Raw genomic sequence first — 27,917 nt, 5'->3', positions numbered from 1 at the left:
AAAATAAAAGACCTTAATGCTCAATATGTTGAAAAATATTCTTAAATGACGTAAATGCTAGTGCCATTATCTTGACATAATGATATGCGCTCGGCATCATGATTTTTTTTTCATGCTTGAAGTAAGAAATTATTACTTTAAAAAAGTAGTTTTATTTTTGTGAGTGTTGATGACACAGCTTTGATAGTTGATATTCTAGTTTCAAGCATGTTTTACTCAATATAGGTCATCAAATCTCAGCAACAAGCTGTGATATCTTACTGAGATAATTTAGGACCAAAACCCTTAAAACAAGTAAAACACTCTAACATAAAATCTGCTTAGTGAGAAGAATTATCTTATCAGACAGAAAATAAGCTAATATCACCCTTATTTGAGATATTTAATCTTACTTAGATTTCAGTTTTTGTAGTGCAGCTGACTGGCAGGCTTCTTTAAGAGACGTGTAGCAAAGCCTGTTTTTGCCCGAGCATTTTTGGCGCTCATAAACAAGCTTTCGGGAAACATTACTGACTGAACATCATTTAAAAATTTTTAAAAAAGCCCATTTGTCTTATTAGAGGAGCTTTTTACAACCGTTCTTTCTTCCATTGCTGGCTTCCATTCCGGCTCCTGTGGAAGTAAATTGTCCACATGCCATTGTTGTGTCTGTCTGCTGGTGAGGTTATCCAAGTCAAGGATTTCACCCGGTCATCCTGCCTCTTCGTATGCAACGCCAACCCCCGGGAGACTGCCTCTATGACTACTGACTCACTGAAGGGCGCTACCCAGTGACATTTTTAACTCGTCTTTTTGTCTGCGCTTGCATCTCTCCATCCCTTCTCCTGCATATAAACATGCAGGGCTCTGTGCTGCATTGAAACAGACACACGAGGCACAACATTATGTATACCTGCACCATCAATGGTATTCAACGCCTTCATTGTGTATTCTGACCCAAAGTATGCATCTGTTAGCACACCGCACTTTGTTACGCACACACACACACACACACACACACACACACACACACACACACACACACACACACACACACACACACACACACACACACACACACACACACACACACACACACACACACACACACACACACACACACACACACACATCCGACAAAGGTGATGGAAGTGTTCTAAAAGAAGAAGGCTGACAGTCGCTCAAGGTTACGTTGTGTCAGTGTTCATAACTGTGAAGGCCGATAGAGGCCAGCAGCTCTGACACGCACAAAAACTGCTTGCTGCTGCTCTGTGGTGATATACACACAACTAGGATGCTTTTTGTAGATTATGTATACCTGGTGAATGACCAAAAATGTCGACAGTACGTGGAACATCTGAGGTCAAACAGACAATGGTCAACAGAATAAGGCCTTCATGAAGCCTTTGTTGACTGTATTGGCGATGTTTGCAGTAAGTTTATTATCAATATTATTTTTTCTAATATTAGGGCTGTCAAAATGAATGAGTTATTGCAGATTAATACATGATCATAATGCATTAGATTACATATTTTCACACGACTAAACCCCTGCATCTCAAACATCTAAGGTCAAACAGACAATGGTCAACAGAATAAGGCCTTCACGAAGCCTTTGTTGACTGTATTGACGATGTTTGCAGTAAATTTATTATTAATATTATTTTTTTAATATTAGGGCTGTCAAAATTAATAAATTAATGCAGATTAATCCATGATCATAATGCATTAGATTACATATTTTCACAAGATTAAACCCCTGCATCTCAAACATCTAAGGTCAAACAGACAATGGTCAACAGAATAAGGCCTTCACGAAGCCTTTGTTGACTGTATTGGCAATGTTTGCAGTAAGTTTATCATCATTAGTGTTACTGTATTGTTTTTTTAATCTTAGGGCTGTCATAATGAATGAGTTAATGCAGATTAATCCATCATCGTTATGCAGTAGATTTCACATTTTCACAAAATAAAACACCTGCATCTCAAAATTACTCAAACATCTATGGTCAAACGGACAATGGTCGACAGAATAAGGCCTTCACAAAACCTTTGTTGACTGTATTGGCAATGTGTGCAGTAGGTTTAGTATCTTTATTATTGCTGTATTATTTTTTTAATATCAGGGCTGTCAAAATGAACGAGTTAATGAAGATGAATCCATGATCATAATGCATTAGATTACAGATTTTCACAAAATTAAACACCTGCATCTCAAAATGCAGCTGAGATAGGCTCCAGCACCCTCCACTACCCCGAAAGGGACAAGCGGTAGAAAATGGATGGATGGATCTCAAAATGACTCAAACATCTAAGGTCTAACGGACAATGGTCGACAGAATAAGGCCTTCATGAAGCCTTTGTTGAGTGTATTGGCAATTTTTGCAGTAAGTTTATTATCATTAGTATTACTGTATTGTTTTTTTAATTTTAGGGCTGTCAAAATGAATGAGTTAATGCAGATTAATCCATCATCATTATGCATTACAATACACATTTTCACAAAATTAAACACCTGTATCTCAAAAGGACTCACAATTCCTGAGTCGTAAATCTGGTAGTGATCAGGTTGCAACACCGAACAAGTCAATATGGAAGACGATAAACCAGACCTGGGCAAAATATGGTCCGCGGGCCACATGCGGCCCATAAAGATTTTCAATCCGGCCCGCCAATTAGACCTTTAACATCAAAACTGTAGCCGCCATTATGATGTGCAGTGCTGTTTTTAAATGACCGTACATCTTGAACTATAGAAAGTATTTCAATGGTTGAAATCTGCGCTTACGAGTTATTTCAGTAATCTACGTCACAGCAGCTCAGACGAGGAACAAAGCGGAGTAGAAGCCAGCCCGAAACGCATGTGTCAGGAACAGATGCGGAAGCAAATTTTTACAACAAATTTCTGCATAAAAGTGATAATAAATCGTATTGTAGGTGTTTATTACCCCTTTGCATTCAAATTGTGCTGTTTGTTACATTTTTGTTGTGTTTTGCTTGATTGTAAAACATGTCCATCGAGGAGCAATGTTCATGTTTTTAATATTCAGTGTTTTATTGTTCATAGTTAACATTGTAAATCCCACTTTCTTTATATTAGTGTACATTTTGGGTGTCCCACTTATTAAAAACTGTAAAATTCCTTTCCAATTTTTTTTGAGGTGGTCTGTCATAACTTTTTTAGAATTCTACCGGACATTGTGACTTTTGGTGTTAGTGTTCATAAATTATAAAAAAAATGGGACCCAAAACACACATACTGTAAAGCAGATTTGTACAGCTAAATGTGTATATATAATTTATACACAAATACACATATGTGGCCCACCGAGTCAAAATATTTGCCCAGCTCTGCGATAAGCACTAAATTGGCGCTATCATTGGAAAGTTTGAGTGAAAATAAAGAAACATGACATTTATCCACAACACCCAGAAACGCCGCCGGCTTCACTGGGCCCGAGTTCATCTAAGATGGACTGATGCAAAGTGGAATAGCGTTCTGTGGTCTAACGAGTCCACATTTCAAATTGTTTTTGGAAACTGTGGACTCTGTGGCCTCTGGAACAAAGAAGAAATTAACCATCCGGATTGTTCTAGGCGCAAAGTTGAAAAGCCAGCATCTGTGATGGTATGGGGGTGTATTAGTGCCCAAGGCATGGGTAACTTACACATCTGTGAAGGCACCATTAATGCTGAAAGGTACATACAGGTTTTGGAGCAACATATGTTGCCACCCAAGCAATGTTATCATGGACAACCCTGCTTATTTCAGCAAGACAATGCCAAGCCACGTGTTACAACAGCGTGACTTCATAGTAAAAGAGTGTGGGTACTAGACTGGCCTGCCTGTAGTCCAGATCTGTCTCCCAATGAAAATGGGTGGCGCATAATGAAGCCTAAAATACCACAACGGAGACCCCGGACTGTTGAACAACTTAAGCTGTACATCAAGCAAGAATGGGAAGTAATTCCACCTGAAAAGCTTCAAAAATGTGTCTCCTCAGTTCCCAAACGTTTACTGAGTGTTGTTAAAAGGAAAGACCATGTAACACAGTGGTAAAAATGCCCCTGTGCCAACTTTTTTGCAATGTGTTGCTGCCATTAAATTCTAAGTTAATGATTATTTGCCAAAAAAAAAATACGTTTCTCAGTCTGAACATTAAATATCTTGTCTTTGCAGTCTATTCAATTGAATATAAGTTGAAAAGGATTTGCAAATCATTGTATTCTGTTTTTATTTACCATTTACACAACGTGACAACTTCACTGGTGTTGGGTTTTGTACTTGAATCACAATTTACTAGAATTGTATTTAAAGTTTGACATTTTTTAGAAATAGTTGTGCATTTCAAGCAAACAAGTGTAGTCACTCAAATTGTATTGAATGAAGTACTGAATTTAAAACAACATTTAAAAGCCAAGAAAGAAAAGCCACTCTCTTTCCCTTTTCCACCTCCAACACTCACCGGCGGATCTCTTGACGGTAACCGTCTTCTCCATCTAACAACCACTTGCCAATTCAAGCCAGTGGCGGTGCGTGAGCCCTGCGGCACACTTCGCTCGTTTTGTGGCTTAGAGTTGCCTCATGCCAGGACCTGCCGAGTCTATCGATTGGTTCTCCCTAACTGTTGGGGCTCAGTTGAGTGTCTGACTGCTATGCCTATTTCACCTTGTGCTGAGCACAGGGAGGTTTGTGATATTGGGACACAAGACAGCAAAAGGGAAATGGGGGATGAATGTTTTGTTCCTGGAAGATGACAAAACAGTTGCAACCGGCGCTGTGCTCAGGACTCCTAAGTCACCTTAAGTGTTAGAGAAGAGCGGCGCTGATTAATGGACCTCTGATTTCACAAACATTGGCTCACTTCCTGCTGCATTTGTGTTGATATAGGGGTTGGGTGTGCTCTTCAGATAGTGGACAGAGGGTAAGGAGCTAGAGGCAAGAAATTAGCCTTGTTTTCCCAAGCCGAATATTGTTACCATATTTATCGAACTTTAAGGTGCATTTAAAATCCTTTAATTTTCTCAAAAATCGTCAGTGCGCCTGATAACCCGGTGCGCCTAATATACGAAATAATTCTGGTTGTGCTTACCCACGTCGAAGCAATTTTATTTGGTACATGGTGAAATTACAAGTGTGACCAGTAGATGGTAGTCACACATAAGAGATACCGTCAAAAGTTTACATACACTTGTAAAGAACATAATGTCATGCACTATGTCTTGAGTTTCCAATAATTTTTACAACTCTTATTTTTTTGTGATAGAGTGATTGGAGTACATACTTGTTGGTCACAAAAAAACATTCATGAAGTTTGGTTCTTTTATGAATTTACAATGTTAATATTTGCTTACATGTCCTTTGGCAAGTTTCACTGCAAAAAGGTGCTTCTGGTAGCCATCCACAAGCTTCTGCTTGAATTTTTGACCACTCCTCTTGACAACATGTGTGCAGTTCAGCCCAAATGTGTTGGTTTTCTGACATGGACTTGTTTCTTCAGCATTGTCCACACATTTAAGTCAGGACTTTGGGAAGGCCATTCGAAAACCTTAATTCTAGCCTGATTTAGCCATTCCTTTACCACTTTTGACGTGTGTTTGGGGTCATAGTCCTGTTGGAACACCCAACTGTGCCCAAGACCCAACCTCCGGGCTGATGATTTTAGGTTGTCCTGAAGAATTTGGAGGTAATCCTCCTTTTTAATTGTCCCATTTACTCTCTGTAAAGCACCAGTTCAACTGGCACCAAAACAGGCCCAGAGCATAATACTATCACCACCATGCTTGACGGTAGGGATGGTGTTCCTGGGAATAAAGGCCTCACCTTTTCTCCTCTAAACATATTGCTGGGTATTGTGGCCAAACAGCTAAATTTTTGTTTCATCTGACCACAGAACTTTCCTCCAGAAGGTCTCATCTTTGTCCATTTTATGTCATTTCTAATATAAGGTAGCGTAAAGTTCTAACTTATATCTTGCCATGGAAGCGCTAAAAACTACCGGTGTAGTGAGTTTACATTATTCACCCACGGAACTTTAGTTATTAGAGAGTTCCGGTCGGACGTTTTTGTCCCTACACACCGGAGCTCTTGTAAAAAGAGCTCTGTAGCGCATGCACTTTTTGCGTCGGATGAAAAGAGAACAGCTCCCTCACCCCATTCTCACCACATTCTACAGAGGCACTATAGAGAGCCTGCTGACCAACAGCATCTCTGTCTGGACTGGAGCCTGCAATGCCTCAGACTGGAAGTCTCTCCAGAGAGTGGTGAGGACAGCGGAAAAGATCATCAGGACTCCTCTTCCTCCTATCCAGGAGATTGCAAAAAGCCGCTGCCTGACCAGGGCTCAGAAAATCTGCAAAGACTCCTCCAACCCCTACCAAGGACTGTTTTCACTGCTGGACTCTAGAAAGAGGTTCCGCAGCCTCTGAAGCAGAACCTCCAGGTTCTGTAACAGCTTCTTCCCTCAAGCCGTAAGACTCTTGAACGCATCATAATTAAATTATCCCCTCAACTCCCCCCAAAATGGATTAACTCGCTGGAATAAAAAAGACAATACAACATACATCCATAAACGTGGACGCATGTGAAAAAGTGCAATATATTTATCTGTACATTAATCTATTTATTTATTTATATATATTTATTTATTTTATATAGATATATATTTATATATTATTTATATATATTTATTTATTTATATATGCACCTTATTGCTTTTTTATCCTGCACTACCATGAGCTTATGTAACGAAATTTCGTTCGTATCTGTGCTGTAAAGTTCAAATTTGAATGACAATAAAAAGGAAGTCTAAATCTAAGTCTAAGTCTAACAATGTATTTTCATGGGGAGGGACATAAAAGATGGAACTAGACACGAGGGCTGTCTTCAAATAGTCAAAGGTTCGCCAATTAGATACGAAAGAGTCGGATTCGACTATCAACCTGGCAGACGAATCGTCTGATATTAAACCACCAACGCCCCTCCGTGGGAGGGAAGTGAGTTGATATCTGTTGAGGCGGCTTTAAATATTAGAACAATATTATTGTGTGCAGACAAACAGATTTCAGAGAGTAAGAGACAAACATTTCGGTTGTCACTTTACGTCTTTAAAACCACCGGCGTTTTTGACCTTACACATCTCTTTTAATATAAAATCTTATTTGTCTGCCAACAAGAATATTTTACGAATGGAGTTGGGAGAATGTTTCTACATGGGGGACGTGATCGAGGCGCGCCAGACACAAAGCTCGCTCTGCCATCACACCCCGCTTTCCGGAGCATATCTTGCCAGAACACCAGCCGAACCCAGCAGTTGGCCTGCTGGAAATTGGACATGGCTCAGGCACTGGGACGCACCGTTTTGCCTCACAGGTGTAGCTCCCCTCATGAAAAAGGTAATGATCCTTCCGCTGGTTCACATTTCAAAAACTTTGCTTTGACTTTTATTTCCTGTATTTACCCAAATTTGATGTCCATTCATTGCTGCACCAAAGAGGACCTCACAAAACTGTGGTTTCACCTTTTTTTTTTTTTTTTTAATGAAAAAAGTTGTTTTGTTTCATTCTCTTCAATATAAGATTGTATATAGGAATCTCATTTTATAAGTAGAAATAATATATTTGGAATATAAAGTTAAAGTACCAATGATTGTCAAACACACTAGGTGTGGTGAAATTACCCTCTGCATTTGACCCATCCCCTTGTTCCACCCCCTGGGAGGTGAGGAGAGCAGTGAGCAGCAGCGGTGGCCTCGCCCGAGAATCATTTTTGGTGATTTAACCCCCAATTCCAACCCTTGATGCTGAGTGCCAAGCAGGGAGGTAATGGCTCCCATTTTTATGATCTTTGGTATGATTCGTCCGGGGTTTGAACTCACAACCTACCGATCTCAGGGCGGACACTCTATCCATGTATAAGTGCGAGAGCATATCCAGGTGACAATACTGACGCATTCAGCATGTATCCATCCATCCATGTTCTACCGCCTGTCCCTCTCTGGGTTGCGGAGGGGCTGGAGGCTATCCCAGCTGCACCCGGGCAGAATGCAAGTCGCCACCTCATCGCAGGGCCAACACAGATATATAGACAACATTCACACACTAGGACCAATTTAGTGTTGTCAATACACTATACTACATACTTGGGGGTTGAATCACCAAAAATGATTCCCGGGCGCAGCCACCGCTGCTGCTCACTGCTCCCCTCACCTCCCAGGGGGTGATCAAGGGTGATGGGTCAAATGCAGAGAATCATTTCGCCACACCTCGTGTGTGTGTGACAATCATTGGTACTTCAACTTCAACATATCATCTGTTTATTTCTCTTTAAAAAAAATGCCATAAATTTGACCGTAGATTCCGGGCAAACAACAGAGGAAAACAAAAGTCTCCTGCACTGCATTTAGTTTTCAGCATGTGGTTGTTGATCACAGTGAAGATTTTTTTTATCAAAAGAGACTGAGGGCAGCAATAAAACGGGTCATTGCAGCAATGTGAAGACTTTGAAGTATAACAACTGTGTTAGTATCAAATGTCTCATAATATAAAATTTTTATACAATTTGAAACAAGTCTCAGAGGTCACACAATAGTGTACTGTGCCAAAATCTAGTCTAGACTGAACTCAGGGTTGAGGCCGGCTCGGTGGGTCCTGTAGAAGGGCCGGGGGTTCAAATTCATGCATGTTGGCACCCTGTGGATCACTCTCCAGGAGGGGAGGGCACTGATTTTTTTACCCAGAATTTTTTGGCATTTGCCAAAAAAGTTCCTAAGATGGAAAGTTTGGCGGCCAGCTGCTTTGATTTGATTTGATTTTTATTACCATTAGCTGGTTGCCATAACAACCCACTAGTCTTCCTGGGGTCCACAAACTCAATACAATTACAAGTAAAAGCATATAATTATAACTACACAATAGAGAAACAAATATAAGCATCAACAAGCAAACAATTTACAGTCACAGAATATTAATTTCTATATAAACATAACTACACCATACAAAACCAAACAAAACCACTTTAAATTTGCTCTTCATCTCCAAAAAGCTGCAGCGCTGCCATCCTGTCTTTTCTTTGCCCCCTGGTGGTTGATGTGTTGATCGCGAAAGTGCTTGATTTGATATGTGGCAAAGTCGGCTTTTTAAATGTTAATATCGTCGACGGTCATCCTCAATTAATCGTAGTTGTCAAAACCGCGATCGTGATTAAAATGTTAAAAGTGCTTTTAGTTTTTAGCTGTGTTTGTTCACGCCGGACAAAGTGCAAAAACAATAGCGTTGCCATGTGCAGGGTATCAAAGTAGCAAGCTAAGTGAAGATGTTACCCAGGGGAAACGTTTTGTCAATAGAAAAGCACCAATTATTCAAGCCAAGTCACATATTTTTTGGACTATAAGGCGCACAATCTTTTCATTTTCTCAAAACTCGACAGTGCGCCTTATTACCCGGTGCGCCTAATGTACGGAATGATTTTGGTAGTGCTTACCGACCTCGAAGCTATTTTTTTGGTGCATGGTGAAATGATAAGTGTGACCAGTAGATGGCAGTCATACATAAGACATAGGTGTAGACTGCACTATGACTCAAGTAAACAACACCAACATTTTATATGTTCCGTTGAAAATATAGAACATTACACACGGCGCTCAAAAATCTATCAAAATGTTTTAGTACGACTTTGGTAAGCTATGAAGCCGCATCGCTTGATGGATTGTACTGTGCTTCAACATAGGAGTATTATTATGGTGTGTGTAAAAGGTAAGACATTATCTGGCATTTTGTTTTGCAATATAATGCAAAAGCAACGTTTCTTACCTTCTGGTACCTGCTGATCTGTATTTGGGATCTGCATAAGTCCTGAAAATATGCGCTCTTCCGCCTTTGTAGTCCGTGCCGATATCGTAGTCGATAAGCTTCTTCTTGTTAAATGATAATGATAATATAAATGGGTTATACTTGTATAGCGCTTTTCTACCTTCAAGGTACTCAAAGCGCTTTGACAGTATTTCCACATTCACCCATTCACACACTGATGGCGGGAGCTGCCATGCAAGGCGCTAACCAGCAGCCATCAGGAGCAAGGGGTGAAGTGTCTTGCCCAAGGACACAACGGACGTGACTAGGATAGTAGAAGGTGGGGATTTAACCCCAGTAACCAGCAACCCTCCGATTGCTTGCACGGCCACTCTACCAACTTCGCCACGCCGTTGTTCTTTATCTTCTTGTTATGGGACATTCATCCTCCACTGTTGCCATTTCTAATATAAAGTAATGTAAAGTTCTTACTTATATCTGTCAGTAAACTCGCCATGACAGCGCTAAAACATACCGGTGTAGTGAAATTACATTATTCACCCAAGGAACTTTAGTTACTAGAGAGTTCCGGTCGGACGTTTTTTCACGGGACACATTTCTGTCGTTGTTGTTTCCGGATGAGGAGGTGCTGCTCCGTTATTGATTGAAGTAAAGTCTGAATGTCAATAAAACAGTTAGCTCCATCTTTTGACACTTCTTCCACTCCCGTCCTTGCACGTGACACCGCTACAACAAAGATGACGGAGAAAAGACGCTACCGAAGGTGAGCCACGTAAAAAAGACCACCCACAAAATGGAAGAGACTGTCAGAAAGAGCTTGGAGATGATCTGTAAAACATCATCTATGCAACATTTTGACCAAAGAACCACCATTACATGTTATGTAAGTCTTTTACATTTAGAAAAAATAAAACGAAAAATAAGACCCCTTTAATGCGCCTTTTGTATGAAAATAGACCTGACTAGACCCGCTCATCGGCAGTGCGCCTTACAATCCGGTGCGCCCTATGGTCCGGTAAGTGCAGTGAAAAAGTGAGAGATGCCACTTTTCCACACTGTGTCACTAGTTGGATGTCACACTGTTTTAGTAGCCAACACAGCTATTGCCATACTTGCCAACCCTCCCGATTTTTCCGGGAGACTCACCAATTTCAGTGCCCCTCCCGAAAATCTCCCGGGGCAACCATTCTCTCGAATTTCTCCTGATTTTCACCCGGACAATAATATTAAGGGGTGCAGTGATGGCACTGCCTTTAGCGTCCTCTACAACCTGTCGTCGCGTCCGCTTTTTCACCATTCAAACAGCGTGCCAGCCCAGTCACATGTTGTATGCGGCTTCTGCAGACACACGCAAGTGACGGCAAGGCATACTTGATCAACAGCCATACAGGTCACACTGAGGGTGGCCGTGTAAACAACTTTAACACTGTTACAAATATGCGCCACACTGTGAACCCACACCAAACAAGAATGACAAACACATTTCGGGAGAACATCCGCACTGTAACACACAACAGAACAAACACCCAGAATCCCTTGTAGCCCTAACTTTTCCGGGCTACAATATACACCCCTGCTACCACCAAACCCAAATTCGGAGGTTTCAAGGTTGTCAGGTATTTGCACACAACAACGACAAACTGAGCTGATTGGTGGCGATGTTGGTCAGATAGGAGAAAGAAACAGACTATGGTCCAAGAGTTGTTAGAACTACTGAGACTGACTGAGCAACTCTTTCTTCTTTAGCATCTGTCTGCATTAACTGCACTTACAGTAATGTACTTCGATCGTCTGGAGAGTGTGGGATGTAACTCACCAGGTGGACGCGGTACATGATGCTGATGCCGAGGGTCATGAAAGGCTTAGAAAAGTCGATGACCTTCTCGCGTTCCGCTGTGATGGTGAGGCCAGCCACTGCCAAGTCAGCTTTCTGAAAGACAAACCAAGAGACCACTTTTACTGCTGTATTCACTTTATGTACAACTGCATTGTATACACTGCACTGCATTATTACACCAAATACATCATTTTCTTGTTTTTTAGATACAGATATTACCCAAAACAATTTTATTTCAGCACATCAGACTGTTAGGACTCTTTTTCAGGATCCTTCTCTGAAGTGTCGACTATCATCGGTATTTACAAGACAATAATTACTCACTAAACCCCGTAGGGTGGTGCAACGATTTGATAAAAGCTGTATAGCTTTTTTTTAAATATACATGACAATTGTATTGAAGTGAATTAATTAACTCATATTATGTTCTATACATATGGTGAATGTTTACATTTATCTTGGAGAAAGCAAACCACCGAGTTTAAGTAAACAGTGGTATTTCAGTTTGAGCACATGATAAAATAAGGCCCCTTAGTTGGACATTCGTATGTGTACTGGAATTAGCTCTCTCACGAGAAGGAGCAATAAAACCAGGCTTCAGAATGCAGAAGTTATAGCTCTATCCTGGCGGAGAAATTCCATGTTTATCTTACAAGTCAAACCTACAAGTTTTGGTATACATCTGTTGTTTTCCAGTCACTACACACAAACATCTCCTTACATGGTCAGGTTGAGCTGTCCTGACTTAAGCACACACCCAGACAGAGAAAGAAGGAATACAAAACTGGTGGTTTGGCTTCTCCAGTTCAGGAGTCCTTTTTTGACCTAGGTTCCTCCGGGTACTGCAGACCTGTTTAATGACGCTCGCTTGTAATAAAACAACTTTTTTGGTTCACTAAATCGTCTCCGACGTCTCTTTTGCTTCAACCACACTGCCGTGACATCCTTCTGTCCGGACGAGGATGACAAAACCAGAAATGCAGTTCAGTACCTTATAATTCTTCCTTCCAACTCCAAAGACATGCATCTGGGGATAGGTTGATTGGCAACACTAAATTGGCCCTAATGTGTGAATATTGTCTGTCTATCTGTGTTGGCCCTGCAATGAGGTGGCGACTTGTCCAGGGTGTAGCCTGTCTTACTTACCCATCCCCCCACAACCGCAAGAGGGACAAGCTGTAAAAAAAGGATGGATGGATAATTATGTATAATATCTGATTTCGTATGACATCTGAGTCACCATCCAATGGCCAATACTTGACCCCCCAACAGGAATAAGGCTTGGGCAGGGTTTCAATGAAAATTAATAGACTTCTCACACTTGTTAAATTTGAGATACTATAAAACAGGTTCCGTAAATTTTGTTACTTTTTGTTTTTAAGTTGTTTTTATTTCATTTTAAAATTCATTTAAATGGTTTTATTTGTACTAACTTGTTCTGTTTATCTCCTACTGATAAAATCAGGTGAACTGATTATGATGTCAACAGTTTGACTTTGGAACTGATTAAAAACACAAACAAAACTGAGTTTGACCAGCGTCCCGTAACTTTCCACTATGGACATTCCACTGGAGGTGTGTTTGGGTTGTTATCTTTATCACAATAGCTATGTTTACATGTGCAAAATTGATCCAATCTGGGCTAAAACTTTGTCGATTGGTTTTCCAAATCCACTTTTTTACATGGACACTTGATACAGTGATCCGATCATGACATGTGTATTAATGGACCATGCATTTAATCAGAATAAATTATCTGGGCAAGCAGAGTTGTCTTTTTTTAACAAAAATGGGATGAAAAAAACCCAAAAACCTATTCTGCCTATGTTGTAAACAAACGCTGCTTTGACTGCACAGACTCGGCTGATTCGCCCTTTGTACTTCACACGTTTAATTTCCCTCCTCTCTGGCGCCATGTCTGCTTATGTGAGATGGTGCTATATTCCTGATGAACCCAACAGTTGTTGTTGCCCTAAGGCGTGTTAACATGTTCCTCCTCCAAATCAACTAGCACACTGTTAAAAGACAAGCCTGACAACCATCCATCCATCCATCAGCTGGTAAGACTGAAAGCTGGCAAGGTCGGAACCACTTGTACCATTATGACTTCAAGCTTTGTAATAGGAAGCTAAGATTTACAATTTTAATTTGGTCGACGGTTCGAAGAATTCCGGCTTCCAGATGTTTTTCATGAACTTGTTTGTGCAACTCAGTGTTTCTAGCGTTACGACCATCAACGTGCACAAAAATCCCGAGTTCTCTAGGGATGTTCCCATCAAGGTTTTATGCTGCCAATTCTGATCAACCATGAGTGAGATCAGAAACCCAGTCCATGTATTAACTGTACATTTTTCAATGTATTTATGGTACATGTTATTGAATGTTTAACAATATCATCACATTATTTAAACTATTTCCTTTTTCCCCCCTTGTATTGCCCTCCAAGCCTATCTATATCCAGGGAAACATTCCCTGAGTTTTTAAACCGACAAAACATTTATTTGTAAAAAAATATATAAATATTGTGCTGATCTCTCATGTATCGATCATATACTGATACTACCCTTGGTATGGATACCACTTATTTATGGATCCATCTGATCTTCCTTTTACATGTTGTGTTCTGACGGTGACAATGCTGACACACCAACAGTTGTTATATTATCCTCTCTTTCTAGAAGCTTACTAATCTTTGTGTTACGGCTCAAGCACCTGCCGCCTCTCATTGTTCTGTGCGCTCCTCTGGACACGCCCACAGGCGTTCCTATCCTGCAATCTCCTGCGTTCCAGTGCCAGAACGTAGCTACCTGTATTGTTCAGTAAGCCCACACGTCTCTGGCTCCTTTTTCATGTGCCTACTCGCTCTGTTTCTCCCCTCCTCTGTGCTCGTTGTGTCCTGTCCTGTGTCGTCATTCCGTAGTTCCTCTTCGTTCCCTGGATTCGAGCTGTGTATTGTCTCCCCGGATTCCCTCTGGTCTTCTTGCTGCCTTCCTGGATCTTGACCTCTCGCCTGGACACGGACTCTGACGCCTAGCTCCTGCCCTTGACCTTTTGCTTGCCCACGGACTTCCGAGCTTGCCTAGCCCCTTCTGGACTTCCGCACCTCTTACAACACGCATTGTACGGTAACACTCACCAGCTCGACGCATCGCATCGTCACACCATATGCATTTGGATTTATTACACACGTCATTTTATTATATTAATAAATACGCCTAAAGCTAAAGGACGTCCCTGCCTCAGTGCCGTCTCCTCCTCCACTGAACCTTCACACTATGTGTTGATTTTCTGTTAATAGCAGCTTACTTTCAGATAGACTTTCTAAAGTTTACTCAGCACTTATTAAGGTTGTTTAAAGCCAGGTTAGCTTAGCTATTAGCATGCTTGCTCCTGGCTTTCTCTCGGTGTGTAAGATGTTTAACCTCGTCCTTCAGAATCAATATTAAGTATCATCATCAAGTATTATTAAAGGCCTACTGAAACCCACTACTACCGACCACACAGTCTGATAGTTTATATATCAATGATGAAATCTTAACATTGCAACACATGCCAATACGGCCGGGTTAGTTTACTAAAGTGCAATTTTAAATTTCGTGCGACATATCATGCTAAAATCGTCTCGGTATGATGACGTCAGCGCGTGACGTCGCGGATTGTAGAGGACATTTTTAGACAGCATGGTGGCCAGCTATTAAGTCGTCTGTTTTCATCGCAAAATTCCACAGTATTCTGGACATCTGTGTTGGTGAATATTTTGCAATTTGTTCAATGAACAATGGAGACAGCAAAGAAGAAAGCTGTAGGTGGGAAGCGGTGTATTGCGGCAGGTATTGTGCTGGATAACGCAACTCCGCCGTAGAATCCAACCACTGACTGCTGTGCCGGATAACACAGCCGGTGTTTCATTGTTTACATTCCCGAAAGATAACAGTCAATCTTTACCATTGGCCTGTGGAGAACTGGGACAACAGAGACTCTTACCAGGAGGACTTTGAGTTGGATACGCAGACGCGGTACCGTGAGTACGCTTCCAAACATTTGATCGCTTGCCCGTACGTGCGTGCCGCTATGTGCATGTCACGTACGTAACTTTGGGGACTTTGGGGAAATATATGTGCTGTATGAACTTTGGGGAGGTGAACGGTACTTTGGGCTTTGGGATTGAGTGTGTTGTGCAGGTGTTTGAGTTGTATTGGCGGGTTATATGGACGAGAGGGGGGAGGTGTTTGTTATGCAGGATTCATTTCTGGCATATTAAATATAAGCCTGGTGGTGTTGTGGCTAATAGAGTATATATATGTCTTGTGTTTATTTACTGTTTTAGTCATTCCCCACTGAATATCAGGTCCCACCCGCCTCTCACAGCATCTTCCCTATCTGAATCGCTCCCACTGCCCTCTAGTCCTTCACTCTCACTTTCCTCATCCACAAATCTTTCATCCTCGCTCAAATTAATGGGGAAATTGTTGCTTTCTCGGTCCGAATCGCTCTCGCTGCTGGTGGCCATGATTGTAAACAATGTCCGGATGTGAGGAGCTCCACAACCTGTGACGTCACGCGCATATCGTCTGCTACTTCCGGTACAGGCAAGGCTTTTTTATCAGCGACCAAAAGTTGCGAACTTTATCGTCGATGTTCTCTAATAAATCCTTTCAGCAAAAATATGGCAATATTGTGAAATGATCAAGTATGACACATAGAATGGACCTGCTATCCCCGTTTAAATAAGAAAATTGCATTTCAGTAGGCCTTTAAAATGCTAAAAAATGCTGTTTTAATTGCCTTAACGGAGGTGATTACTATGTCCTTTCTTAATTAAAATCGCCCAGGTGGCCGATGGACTTGCACACCCTTATTTTCCAAGAATAAAATTGTGCCGGCAACAGACCAAGTTTGCTTCCCTCTTGCCATGTTTGCTACTCAATGTTGTTTGGGAAATATTTTCCCTCCTTTTTGGCAAATAAGAACCCCTTCAAAGTGGCCTACACGGACTACCGTAAAGTACAGCCAGGTTTCATTTACACAGTATTGTCCCTTGACAAGATATAGCGTTCAGTCGTGTCTGGCCTTGGTCTGAGAAACAACACTTGGACCAACAAGTGTCTCGGACAGGTCAAATGAGCGGTCAAAGCAGTGGCTGGTAAAACCCGGCGATACAAAATGACCAACAAGAAAACAAGGCAGTAAAATGTAACTGCAAGGGAATCTTCATCTCCCTGAGGGACACAGTGAAAGCAGGCAAACAAAGGGTATGTGAAGAATGGGAGGTAGAGTGAATAGGGGGTGGGGGGGTGGTGGGGGGGGGGGGGGGGTAACGCTGTATTGCTGCAGATGCTGCTGCAAATGCAGGATGGTTAGAATTGTTCCATTAATGCATTCCTTCTCAAGGGCGGGGGTGGGGGGCATACCAGTATATGTATGATGAGCCACATGTAGCACTTGGCTTCACTGTAACCACTGTGAAAGACTAGTGTGTTGTTTCCTTTAATGTTAATAACCTTACAATGTTTTGCAGAGGTATAGTTATAACAATTTTATAAACACAAGCACAGCCTTCTCTGCTAACATAACCAGACATCATTATCATAATTAAAGATAAAAGTAATTTTTTTATTTACTTTCCCTAAATATCGAAAAGTGTACATATTCTCTTCATGTCATATTATACTCCTTCAAGTGCTGTTTATAGGTTATGGAGATTTCATCCAATCAGAATTCAGCTAGCTTATGTTGCCATGCTGTACTAAATCTGCCTGGAGCCTTAAGAATCAATAATGCGGGGGTCCGTGCACTGTAAGTGATTGGAGACATACAGTTGATAGACCGTTGCAATAGCCAATCAGATCACGAGTTGTTGGTCAGTAAGGCCTTCTAGATGGCCTAAGGCAGATATATATGGTGATGTTATGAGCTAGGTAACATAAGAATTCCACTCCACAGGTAGTGAAGCGCATGCACAGAAGCCCCGTTTAGGTTGTTGTATGGACTGGACTCTCTCTATTATGTTAGATCCACTACGGACTGGACTCTCTCTATTATGTTAGATCCACTACGGACTGGACTCTCACTATTATGTTGGATCCACTATGGACTGGACTCTCACTATTATGTTGGATCCACTATGGACTGGACTCTCACTATTATGTTAGATCCACTATGGACTGGACTCTCACAATATTATGCTATATCCACTATGGACTGGACTCTCACTATTATGTTAGTTCCACTATGGCCTGGACTCTCACACTATTATGTTAGATCCACTATGGCCTGGACTCTCACAATATTATGCTAGATCCACTCGACGTCCATGGCACCGGTCTCATTGTCATCCCATTGGGTTGAGTTTTTTTTCTTCTTGCCCTGATGTGGGATCTCAGCCGAGGGTGTCGTTGTGGCTTGTGCGGCCCTTTGAGACACTCGTGATTTAGGGCTATATAAGTAAACATTGATTGATTGATTGATTGTTGAATGTAGACATGCAGCGGGATATTTTTGATGAGCACCTTGTGGAGTAAACTTTAAGAACTCGGCCAACACGCCTCGTCTGCATCTTTTATGATTAGACAAGACAACACATATAATTGCAAGGCCATTTTCAAGAAGGATCAGCTGTCCCGGCGATGAAATGTGAGTTCAGATATTTTATTTCTTAATTTTTTCATGTTTAATAAGTTGTTTGCAATTTTAATTTTGACAGTACCACATAAGATATGTTTTAATTGCTGATGCGGGTTTATTGATTTTTAAATGCGCCAGAAAATAACCCGTTTTGTACACTGTTGATGTGGATCAATGAACAGTGGTGCGTACATGTGTTTCTGTATAGTATTTCTCCAGAAATGGTCATGTAGATACATCAATGATGGTATTTTGAGAGGTAATCATTGGACAGGACATCACTGAAGGCCTCGGTGGGAAACACACGGCCCGCCACTGGTAACAACGGAGGCAACATATTTTCTACTTCCTCGGGGAGGGGGGGCAAAACTAAATATTTGCAAAGCACTGCATTACTGAATAAAAACTTTAGATTACATTTACAGGCCTGACTTTTGGACCATCACCTCCTGCTCAGTCCTCTGCATCAATGACTGCTCTACACCTTTACAAACTTCTCACACACAAGCATACCGCGGCCTTGTGCATCCTGCTCAGCCAGTAGCCTTTCACTCGTCATCATTATCAGCAAACTTCCGCCTCATCTTTTCTTTCTTTCTTTTTCTTTTCTCTCTTTTTTTAGAACACACAGTCGTTTTGAAAGTCTGATCGCCCGTGCCCGTTGCCGAAAGGAAACCACACGCGGGGAGCAGCAGCCGTCGAGGCAATTTCTACAAAGGCAGATCCTCTGGCGAGATGAACGCGCAGTCGTAACAGCGGCTGAATTATTTATGTGACAATGGAATATTAATATTGATAACTGCATTTCTGTGCCGGCCTGCTGTGTTATGCCTTCTAGTCCTGGTAGCTTAAACATGTTGCCGGTTCACTTTTATTTGAAAAGAAACATGTTGGGAAACAGTGTGCTTGTCTGGACTAGATTGTTAGGCTGTCTGACAGCTGTCAAAGTAGTGCAGTAAAATAGTGTTCAGTAAACAGCCCTGGCAGGGTACACAGGTACTATTGTCCCCGAGTAACCTCAGGCTGTCTTCTGTCACTGTTGCCCGCTCAACTGACAAACACTTTCTTTGTTCTGCTCAGTGGCGTGTCCAGATTTTTATTTTCAGGGTTTGGCACCTGGTTCTGCAGGGGTAGCGCCCATAAAACAGTAAGTGTAACCCAGCAGTAGCTACCACAGTAGTTTACCATGGTTACCACCACCAAGTATGGAGTGAATCTTCTTGTAAGACAATTGCATGACATTAAACAATATTGCAATGCATTGAGCTATTACCGTAATTTCTGGACTATAAGGCACACTTAAAATCTTTTATTTTTCTCAAAACTCGACAGTGCACCCAATAACCCGGTGTGCCTAATGTACGGAATAATTCCGACCTCGAGGCAATTTTATTTAGTACATGGTGTAATGATAAGTGTGACCAGTAGATGGCAGTCACACACAAACAATATGTGTAGACTGCAATATGATGGCAATATGACTCAAGTAAACAACACCGACATTTTATATGTTCCATTGAAAATATAGAACATTACACACGGCGCTCAAGAATCTATCAAAATGTTTTAGTACGACTTTGGTCGGCTATGAAGCCGCACCGCTTGATGGATTGTACTGTGCTTCAACATTGGAGTATTATTATGGTGTATGTATCAGGTAAGACATATTATCTGGCGTTTTGTTTCGCAATATTATGCAAAAGCATCTTTTCTTACCTTCTAGTATCTGATGATCTGTATTTGGGATCTGCATAAATCCTGAAAAATTGCGCGCGTCCGCCTTTGTAGTCCGTGATGACACCGTAGTCGATAAGCTTCTTTTTCTCTATCTTCTTGTTATGGGACATTCATCCTCCGCTGTTGCCATTTCTAATATAAAGTAGTGTAAAGTTCTTACTTATATCTGTCAGTAAACTCGCCATGAAAGCGCTAAAACATACCGGTTTAGTAAGTTTACATTATTCACCCAATAATCTTTAAATATTAGAGTTTCGGTTGGACGGTTTTTCACGGGAAACATTTCCGGCATTTCCGGATAAGAAGATGCTGCTCCGTTATTGATTGAAGTGAAGTCTGAATGTCATTAAAACAGTTTGCTCCATCTTTTGACACTTCTTCCACTCCCGTCCTTGCACGCTACACCGCTACAACAAAGATGACGGGGAGAAGATGCTGTCGAAGGTGAGCCGCGTAAATAAGACCGCCCACAAAACGGCACATCCGTAAGCGACTATCAGAAAGCGGCTTGAAGATGATCTGTAAAACAATCTATGCAACATTTTGACCAAATAACCACCATTACATGTTATGTAGACCACAAGGACGTTTTTCCGTTTAGAAACAAATTATAATAATATGACTCCTTTGATGCATCCTATAATCCTGTGCGCCTTATATATGAAAAAGATCGAACATAGACCATTCATCGGCAGTGCGCCTTATAATAATTTTTTTCTGTGTTCCAGCATTCCGTTTTGTTGTTTTGCAGATTTTCTTTTCTAGTTTTGTTTTTGCATAGCCTTCCATATGCTTCGGTGCCCTTTCTATCGGCACTCGTCTTTTGTTTGTTGTTGTCATCACATTAAATAGTTATTTACCTTCACTTTGCCTCCTTGGCTTTTCAGCATCTTGGGAACACACCAAATATTGAGCGTAACAGTTAGTCCCAACCAAGACATACAAGTTTTATTGCCTAAGAAATCAGGGACCAGGAATGTGGGCGGTTGTTTTGGGCTCAAATGGAAGCAGAGGCTCAGCTGTACCCACCGCACAGCCCTCCTCTCAGATTCTGGTCGAGTATGGCAAACCGAACGGCAACGTGGCAGAACTTTACATCTCCTGGGCTGTGAGCCAGTGCAGTTCAGGTGCGACAGAGCCAGCCGAACTCACGTCAGCGGCTCCTCAAGTGTGCACGAAGGCACAGAGGCACGATCCGCCTCCTGCACGGCCGCCGCCACAAGTCCTACGTCCATACCAGCAGCCTGCTGCTCTTGCTTGACTTCCAGCCCAGCCGCATGCTACTCCAGTGGGCCTGCAGACGCCACCCGCAACTCCAGTGGGCCTGCAGACACCACCCACAACTCCAGTGGGCCTGGAGCTGCAGTGTCGCATCCTGTCCTGCAGCACAAGCGGCCATCTGGCGCCCGCACACCTCAGCCTTGTTGGCCGAGAATGTGGCCTTTCCATGGACACTCTCCGTGCCATTGGAAACGACGGCAAAGCCCTGGGCATGGACCTTCATGGCTGCTGAAACGCCGTTGTCACTCAGGTTAACCTCCTCGGCAACCACAAACGTGACCTATTCATGGACGCCATCCGTGATATCAGTAGCAATGCCCAGGACCTGGGGGTGGACCTTTTGGCTGTTAGTACGCCGCTCACGTCCGCTTCCTCGTCAACCATGAATGTGGCCGTTCTGTGGGCGTCCACCTCCCCAGCTTTAGCGGCGGTCTACTCGCCGCCGCCATCCGACGCTTCCCCGCTGGCTGCGAGGGCACATGGCCTGGCGACCCACCGCCTTGTCCTCCCTTCTCCCTCCCATGACTTTGGACTTGCTCTCTATTTTTTGAGAACATCTGGAATCTTTTTTGTTGGGGAAGCATTCTATCAAAGCCCGTTACACCAGGCTGTGCCCTATTTTGAGTTTGTGAATTTTCTCCTGTGTTTAGTGCTTTGGTTCCTGTCCTGTGCTTTTATTTTGGTGGCTCTTCCTGTTGTGTTGGTGTTTATCCGTAACCACTTGACTCTTGCCTTTTGAACTGCTGTTCCCCGCACCTGTTTTGTGTTTTCAATTAAGACTATTTAAGTTGAATCTTGGCCACCATTCTTTGTTGGGACTTAATGAATACTTATTCATGTGGACGCTTCTCCTGCCGCACTTCTCTAGCTTTTTGCTGTGTTCCAGAATTCCGTTTTGTTGTCTGTCAGTTTTAGTTTTGTTTTAGCATAGCCTACCCAATGCTTCCAGGCAGCACTAGTATTTTGTTTATTTTTGTCATCACGTTAAATCGTTTTTTTACTTGCACGCATCTTGGAAACAAGCCAAATACCGCCGTCATGCGACCAGAGCGTCACATATCGCCTATGACAAATCTCAATCCAAAGCATGTCTTGACATTTGGTCACCACCCTCGTAGCTCATGTTGCTGTCACATAAATACTGTTTCCACTGACCAAGTGGTCAATTAAACCAAGAACAGTAATGTTAATTAATCAAGTGACTGCAATGACTGCACTTTGGTTGACATGGATTGTCAAAACATGAAAATGAAAATGGAAACACAAAAGAAAGAAGTGAGAATCCACCCATCCCAGCTGTCTGTCAAAGGTACCTGTATGGTACCAATTCCTAGTACCTGGGAATCAATACCAGTACTTGATACCAATTTTGTTGAGTGCTTGTTTCCCCACCAAGAGCCGTGTTTGCAACTGGACGAAATATCACGTTCAACAAAAGCATCTAAATATGTTACTGTTTGATTTTATGTGAAACAGTACATAATACAACAATCTCGAGTCAAAGGGTGCATAATTGGGACCTATGATGATCTTAATCTACATTTAAAACACTTCCTTGTGGTCTAGATCAGGGGTGTTTTATAATAAGGCCATGCAGAATTAGTCCTTTTACTCTTGATTTTAATCAAATTCTATAATTATATGTAACCTACTTACAGTTTAACAGGATAAACCTTGTTAAATTATATGTGTGTTAATCAAAAAGATTAGTATCACAGCTTATGTCAGCCTGTTTTGAAAAATACATGTAATCACATATACTGCAAAAGAAAAACTGATGACAAACACATTTACATACAATCACACAGAAAATAAATACATTGTAATTAAATGTGTAATAAATCACATTGATATATATATATATGTTTCTTAAATGAACTGTCAATAAAATTTGAATCCAAATAAAAATACAGCTTCTCCATTTTAGTCATATGTTTTTGCGCTGAACAAAACGTATCTGTTTATTTGGTATTCTCATTACTGCCACACGTGGTAGAAAAGTGTATAACAACTAAGTACCACTGCGACTCATACGGACCACTGCTGAGAAACAGATATTTTTGGCGGCTCTTTATCGAGGATCTCGCGGCCCAACGACCGGCCCTAGCCCAAAGGTTAAGAAACAGCGGTCGAGAATGTAGACCATATTTCTATTATCTAGACTCCAGATAGTGTTAACCGGGTATGCTTTGGTGTACAGTTTGCTCTGCAATCACTTTCATAATCCATTATTTTGAGTCTGTCTGCGAGATGTTTCCAGTTTGTAATTAAAACAATGACTCACCTTCTTTAAAAGTATCATTCCTACAACGTGGGACAACAACGGTGAAATCGCACAAAGCTCTTCTGGTAAAATGTTACCATATAGGAAGATATCTGCTGACGTCACCAATTGGAAAAATGTTACAAATTGGAAAAACGTCACAAATTGGGCAAATTCCAGGCGGCTTGTTTAGAGGGAGTGTGAAGGAAAGCAAGATTATTTCCGAAATATTGCTGCAATGCCTCCAAGGTTTGATTTCAAATTTCCGGACTTATGCAGATCCCAAATACCGTATTTTCCGCACCATAAGGCGCCCTGGGTTATAAGCCGCGCCTTCAATGAACGGCATATTTCAAAACTTTGTCCACCTATAAGACGCCCCGTGTTATAAGCCGCATCTAACTGCGCTAAAGGAATGTCAAAAAAACAGTCAGATAGGTCAGTCAAACTTTAATAATATATTAAAAACCAGCGTGATGTGGGCGCGCACGGAGTCGTATATCAACATGGACGGAGCTGCGTGAAAAAAGCCACCCGGCCTCTTCGCGTAAACTTCCCTTAACCACTCGCTCATCTTTTCTTCATCCATCCCTTCGAGTTAGCTTTTATGATGACGCCGGCTGGAAAGGTCTCTTTTGGCAAGGTCTTCCTTTTGAATATCACCATGGGTGGAAGTTTCTGGCCATTAGCATGGCAAGCTAGAACCACAGTGAAGGATGACTTCTCATTCCCTGTGATGCGAATATTCACCTTACGTGCTCCCGTTGTATCCACAGTGCGGTTCACAGGAATATCAAAAGTCAGTGGAACCTCGTCCATGTTGATAATGTTCTCTGGCCGGATCTTTTTTTCAGCTATCTTGTTTTTACAATATGCACGGAAAGTAGCCAGCTTTTCTTGAAAGTCTTTAGGCAGTTGCTGTGAAATAGTAGTCCGTGTGCGGATGGAGAGATTGCGTCTTTTCATGAACCGGATCCCTGTCGCTTAGTAGGAGCCATTTTGTGGTCTTTACAGATGTAAACACACAAAGGAAATGAAACGTAATATCCGCGCGCTTCTTCTTCTTCTACGCGGGCGGGTGGTTGCTTACAGTAGAAGAAGAAGCGCTTCCTGTTCTATGGGGGCGGGTGCTTACCTTGGCGGTTGCTTGCTTAGAAGAAGAAGCACTTCCTCTTCTACGGGGAAAAAAGATGGCGGCTGTTTACCGTAGTTGCGAGACCGAAACTTTATGAAAATGAATCTTAATATTAATCCATATATAAAGCGCACCGGGTTATAAGGCGCACTGTCAGCTTTTGAGAAAATTTGTGGTTTTTCGGTGCGCCTTATAGTGCGGAAAATACGGTACACTAAAACAGGTACCAATAGGTAAGAACAAGTTGGTTTTGCATTATAGGTCCCCTCTGATGGAAATTAATTGAAACCAAGCAATTAACCTCCCCGATCTGTATTTTGCACCAATGGCATTAAAAACTGTGGCTTTAGGCAACCTCTCGATTCATTTAATTACATTTTACTGACAACTCAAGATTTCTGCATCCCAAGTATCATGAAAGGTCAACATCCAGCAGCATTATTTACCTTGCTCCTGATGGCTGCTGGTTAGCGCCTTGCATGGCAGCTCCCGCCATCAGTGTGTGAATGTGTGTGTGAATGGGTGAATGTGGTGATACTGTCAAAGCGCTTTGAGTACCTTGAAGGTAGAAAAGCGCTATACAAGTATAACCCATTTATCATTTATTTACCTTATCCACTACCTTGTACCTGTATATAGTTACCTTTACAATCTACTTGGCGTATACACTATATTGCCAAAAGTATTTGGCCAACCATCCAAATGATCAGATTCAAGTGTCCTAATGGTGTTGTTTTTGAGGAGTTTGGCTTGGCCCTTTAGTTCCAGTGAAAGGAACTTTGAATGTTCCAGGATACCAAAACATTTTGGACAATTCCATGCTCCCAACCTTGTGGGAACAGTTTGGAGCGGGACCCTTCCTCTTCCAACATGACTGTGCAGCAGTGCACAAAGCAAGGTCCATAAAGACATGGATGACAGAGTTTGGTGTGGATGAACTTGACTGGCCTGCATAGAGTCCTGACCTGAACCTGATAGAACACATTTGGGATGAATTAGAACGGAGACTGAGAGCCAAGCCTTTTCGACCATTATCAACGCTTTTGGAAGAATGGTGGAACATTCCTATAAACACACTCCGCAGCCTTGTGGACAGCCTTCCCAGAAGAGTTGAAGCTGTAATAGCTGCAAAAGGTGGACCGACATCATATTGAACCCTATAGGTTAGGAATGGGATGGCACTTCAAGTTCATATGTGAGTCAAGGCAGGTGGCCAAATACTTTTGGCAATATAGTGTATCTACTAGAGTGAGTTTGTTTTTTCTTCTATGTTGAATTGAGTGCAAAAAAATGCACAATACAGATCATTTACTTTGGTACACTATGCATGTTTGAAAAAATAAATAATAAAAAGAAATACACCCAAAAACTTATTTTGGTACTGGGTCTTGACAGAGCCTCATGACCTCCCCTTTAGAGCTGCAACAATAAATACATGAGTCATTCAGCATGGAAACACAATTGTTAAAGGCCAGCTGAGACTTTGACATTTTAGTGTTCCTCAAGGCTAATTATTGCATTTTAACCCCACAACAGAATGAATGTTGTCACTCAGTGGACAAAAAACAGGCTATCCAAAAAATAGTGGTACATTATTATGCACTCATTCCGTCCCACTTTAAAGGAGTCTTTTAAAATACCTTCAGCCTGAAATATAAGTCAAATAAGAATGCTATTTTGTAGGTTTTTAGACTATTAAAGCCATTATCTTTACGTAATTATTTTTTAAATGTATATTTAGATTTACAATAATAACACACAGGTCATTTTCAAGTTCCAGCTGGATATAGTCAGACTCACCTCAACGCACAGTAAGGGCTCTGGAACCAGTTCTCGCGAGGGGGTCTGGACTCTCTTCCACACTGGCGTTGCACGCAGTGAGAGGCGACGAGCTGGGGTAGCAATTCTTGTTGCCCCCGGCTCAAAGCCTGCACGTTGGAGTTCAACCCAGTGGACGAGAGGGTAGGCTCCCTCCGCCTTCGGGTGGGGGGACGGGTCCTGACTGTTGTTTGTGCTGACGCACCAAACAGCAGTTCAGAGTACTCACCCTTTTTGGATACACTCGAGGGAGTACTGGAAAGTGCTCCCCCGGGTGATTCCCTTGTCCTACTGGGGGACTTCAACGCTCATGTTGGCAACGACAGTGAAACCTGGAGAGGCGTGATTGGGAAGAATGACCGCCCGGATCTGAACACGAGTGGTGTTTTGTTATTGGACTTTTGTGCTCGTCACAGATTGTCCATAACTAACACCATGCTCAAACATAAGGGAGTCCATATGTTCACTTGGCACCAGGACACCCTAGGCCGCAGTTCCATGATCGACTTTGTAGTTGTGTCATCGGATTTGCGGCCTCATGTTTTGGACACTCGGGTGAAGAGAGGGGCGGAGCTTTCTACCGATCACCACCTGGTGTTGAGTTGGCTGCGATGTTGGGGGAGGATGCCGGACAGACCTGGCAGGCCCAAACGCATTGTGAGGGTCTGCTGGGAACGTCTGGCAGAGTCTCCTGTCAGAGAGAGTTTCAATTCCTACCTCCGGAAGAACTTTGAACAGGTCACGAGGGAGGTGCTGGACATTGAGTCCGAGTGGACCATGTTCCGCACCTCTATTGTCGAGGCGGCTGATTGGAGTTGTGGCCGCAAGGTAGTTGGTGCCTGTTGTGGCGGTAATCCTAGAACCCTTTGGTGGACACCAGCGGTGAGGGATGCCGTCAAGCTGAAGAAGGAGTCCTATCGGGTTCTTTTGGCTCATAGGACTCTGGAGGCAGCGGACAGGTACCGACAGGCAAAGCGGTGTGTGGCTTCAGCGGTCGCGGAGGCAAAAACATGGGAGGAGTTCGGGGAAGCCATGGAAAACAACTTCCGGACGGCTTCGAAGTGATTCTGGACCACCATCCATCGCCTCAGGAAGGGGAAGCAGTGCACTGTCAAAACTGTGTATGGTGCGGATGGTGTTCTGCTGACCTCGACTACAGATGTTGTGGATCGATGGAGGGAATACTTCGAAGACCTCCTCAATCCCACCAACACGTCTTCCTATGAGGAAGCAGTGCCTGGTGAATCCGTGGTGGGCTCTCTTATTTCTGGGGCTGAGGTTGCTGAGGTATTTAAAAAGCTCCTCGGTGGCAATGCCCCGGGGGTGGATGAGATCCGCCCGGAGTTCCTTAAGGCTCTGGATGCTGTGGGGCTTTCTTGGTTGGCAAGACTCTGCAGCATGACGTGGACATCGGGGGCGGTACCTCTGGATTG

At 42.4% G+C, this 27,917-nt stretch overlaps 1 protein-coding gene across 5 annotated transcripts in view; it reads right to left on the bottom strand.

Moving 5' to 3' along the window:
• The window catches only part of grik4 (glutamate receptor, ionotropic, kainate 4), a 1,016,493-nt gene that overhangs the window by 61,376 nt on the left and 927,200 nt on the right, over positions 1 to 27,917 (bottom strand). For all 5 annotated transcript variants that reach the window (XM_061973003.2, XM_061973004.2, XM_061973005.1 and 2 more), the window contains one exon: positions 11,606 to 11,719. In XM_061973003.2, the coding sequence (XP_061828987.1) occupies positions 11,606 to 11,719 (114 nt within the window). The remainder of the gene's footprint in view (positions 1 to 11,605; positions 11,720 to 27,917) is intronic.

The sequence above is a fragment of the Nerophis lumbriciformis genome, linkage group LG17 (genome assembly GCF_033978685.3).
Source record: "Nerophis lumbriciformis linkage group LG17, RoL_Nlum_v2.1, whole genome shotgun sequence".
Classification (NCBI taxonomy): Eukaryota; Metazoa; Chordata; class Actinopteri; order Syngnathiformes; family Syngnathidae; genus Nerophis; species Nerophis lumbriciformis.
Note: the sequence above shows the minus strand (reverse complement) of the source record. Positions and strands in the feature narration are given on the sequence as shown.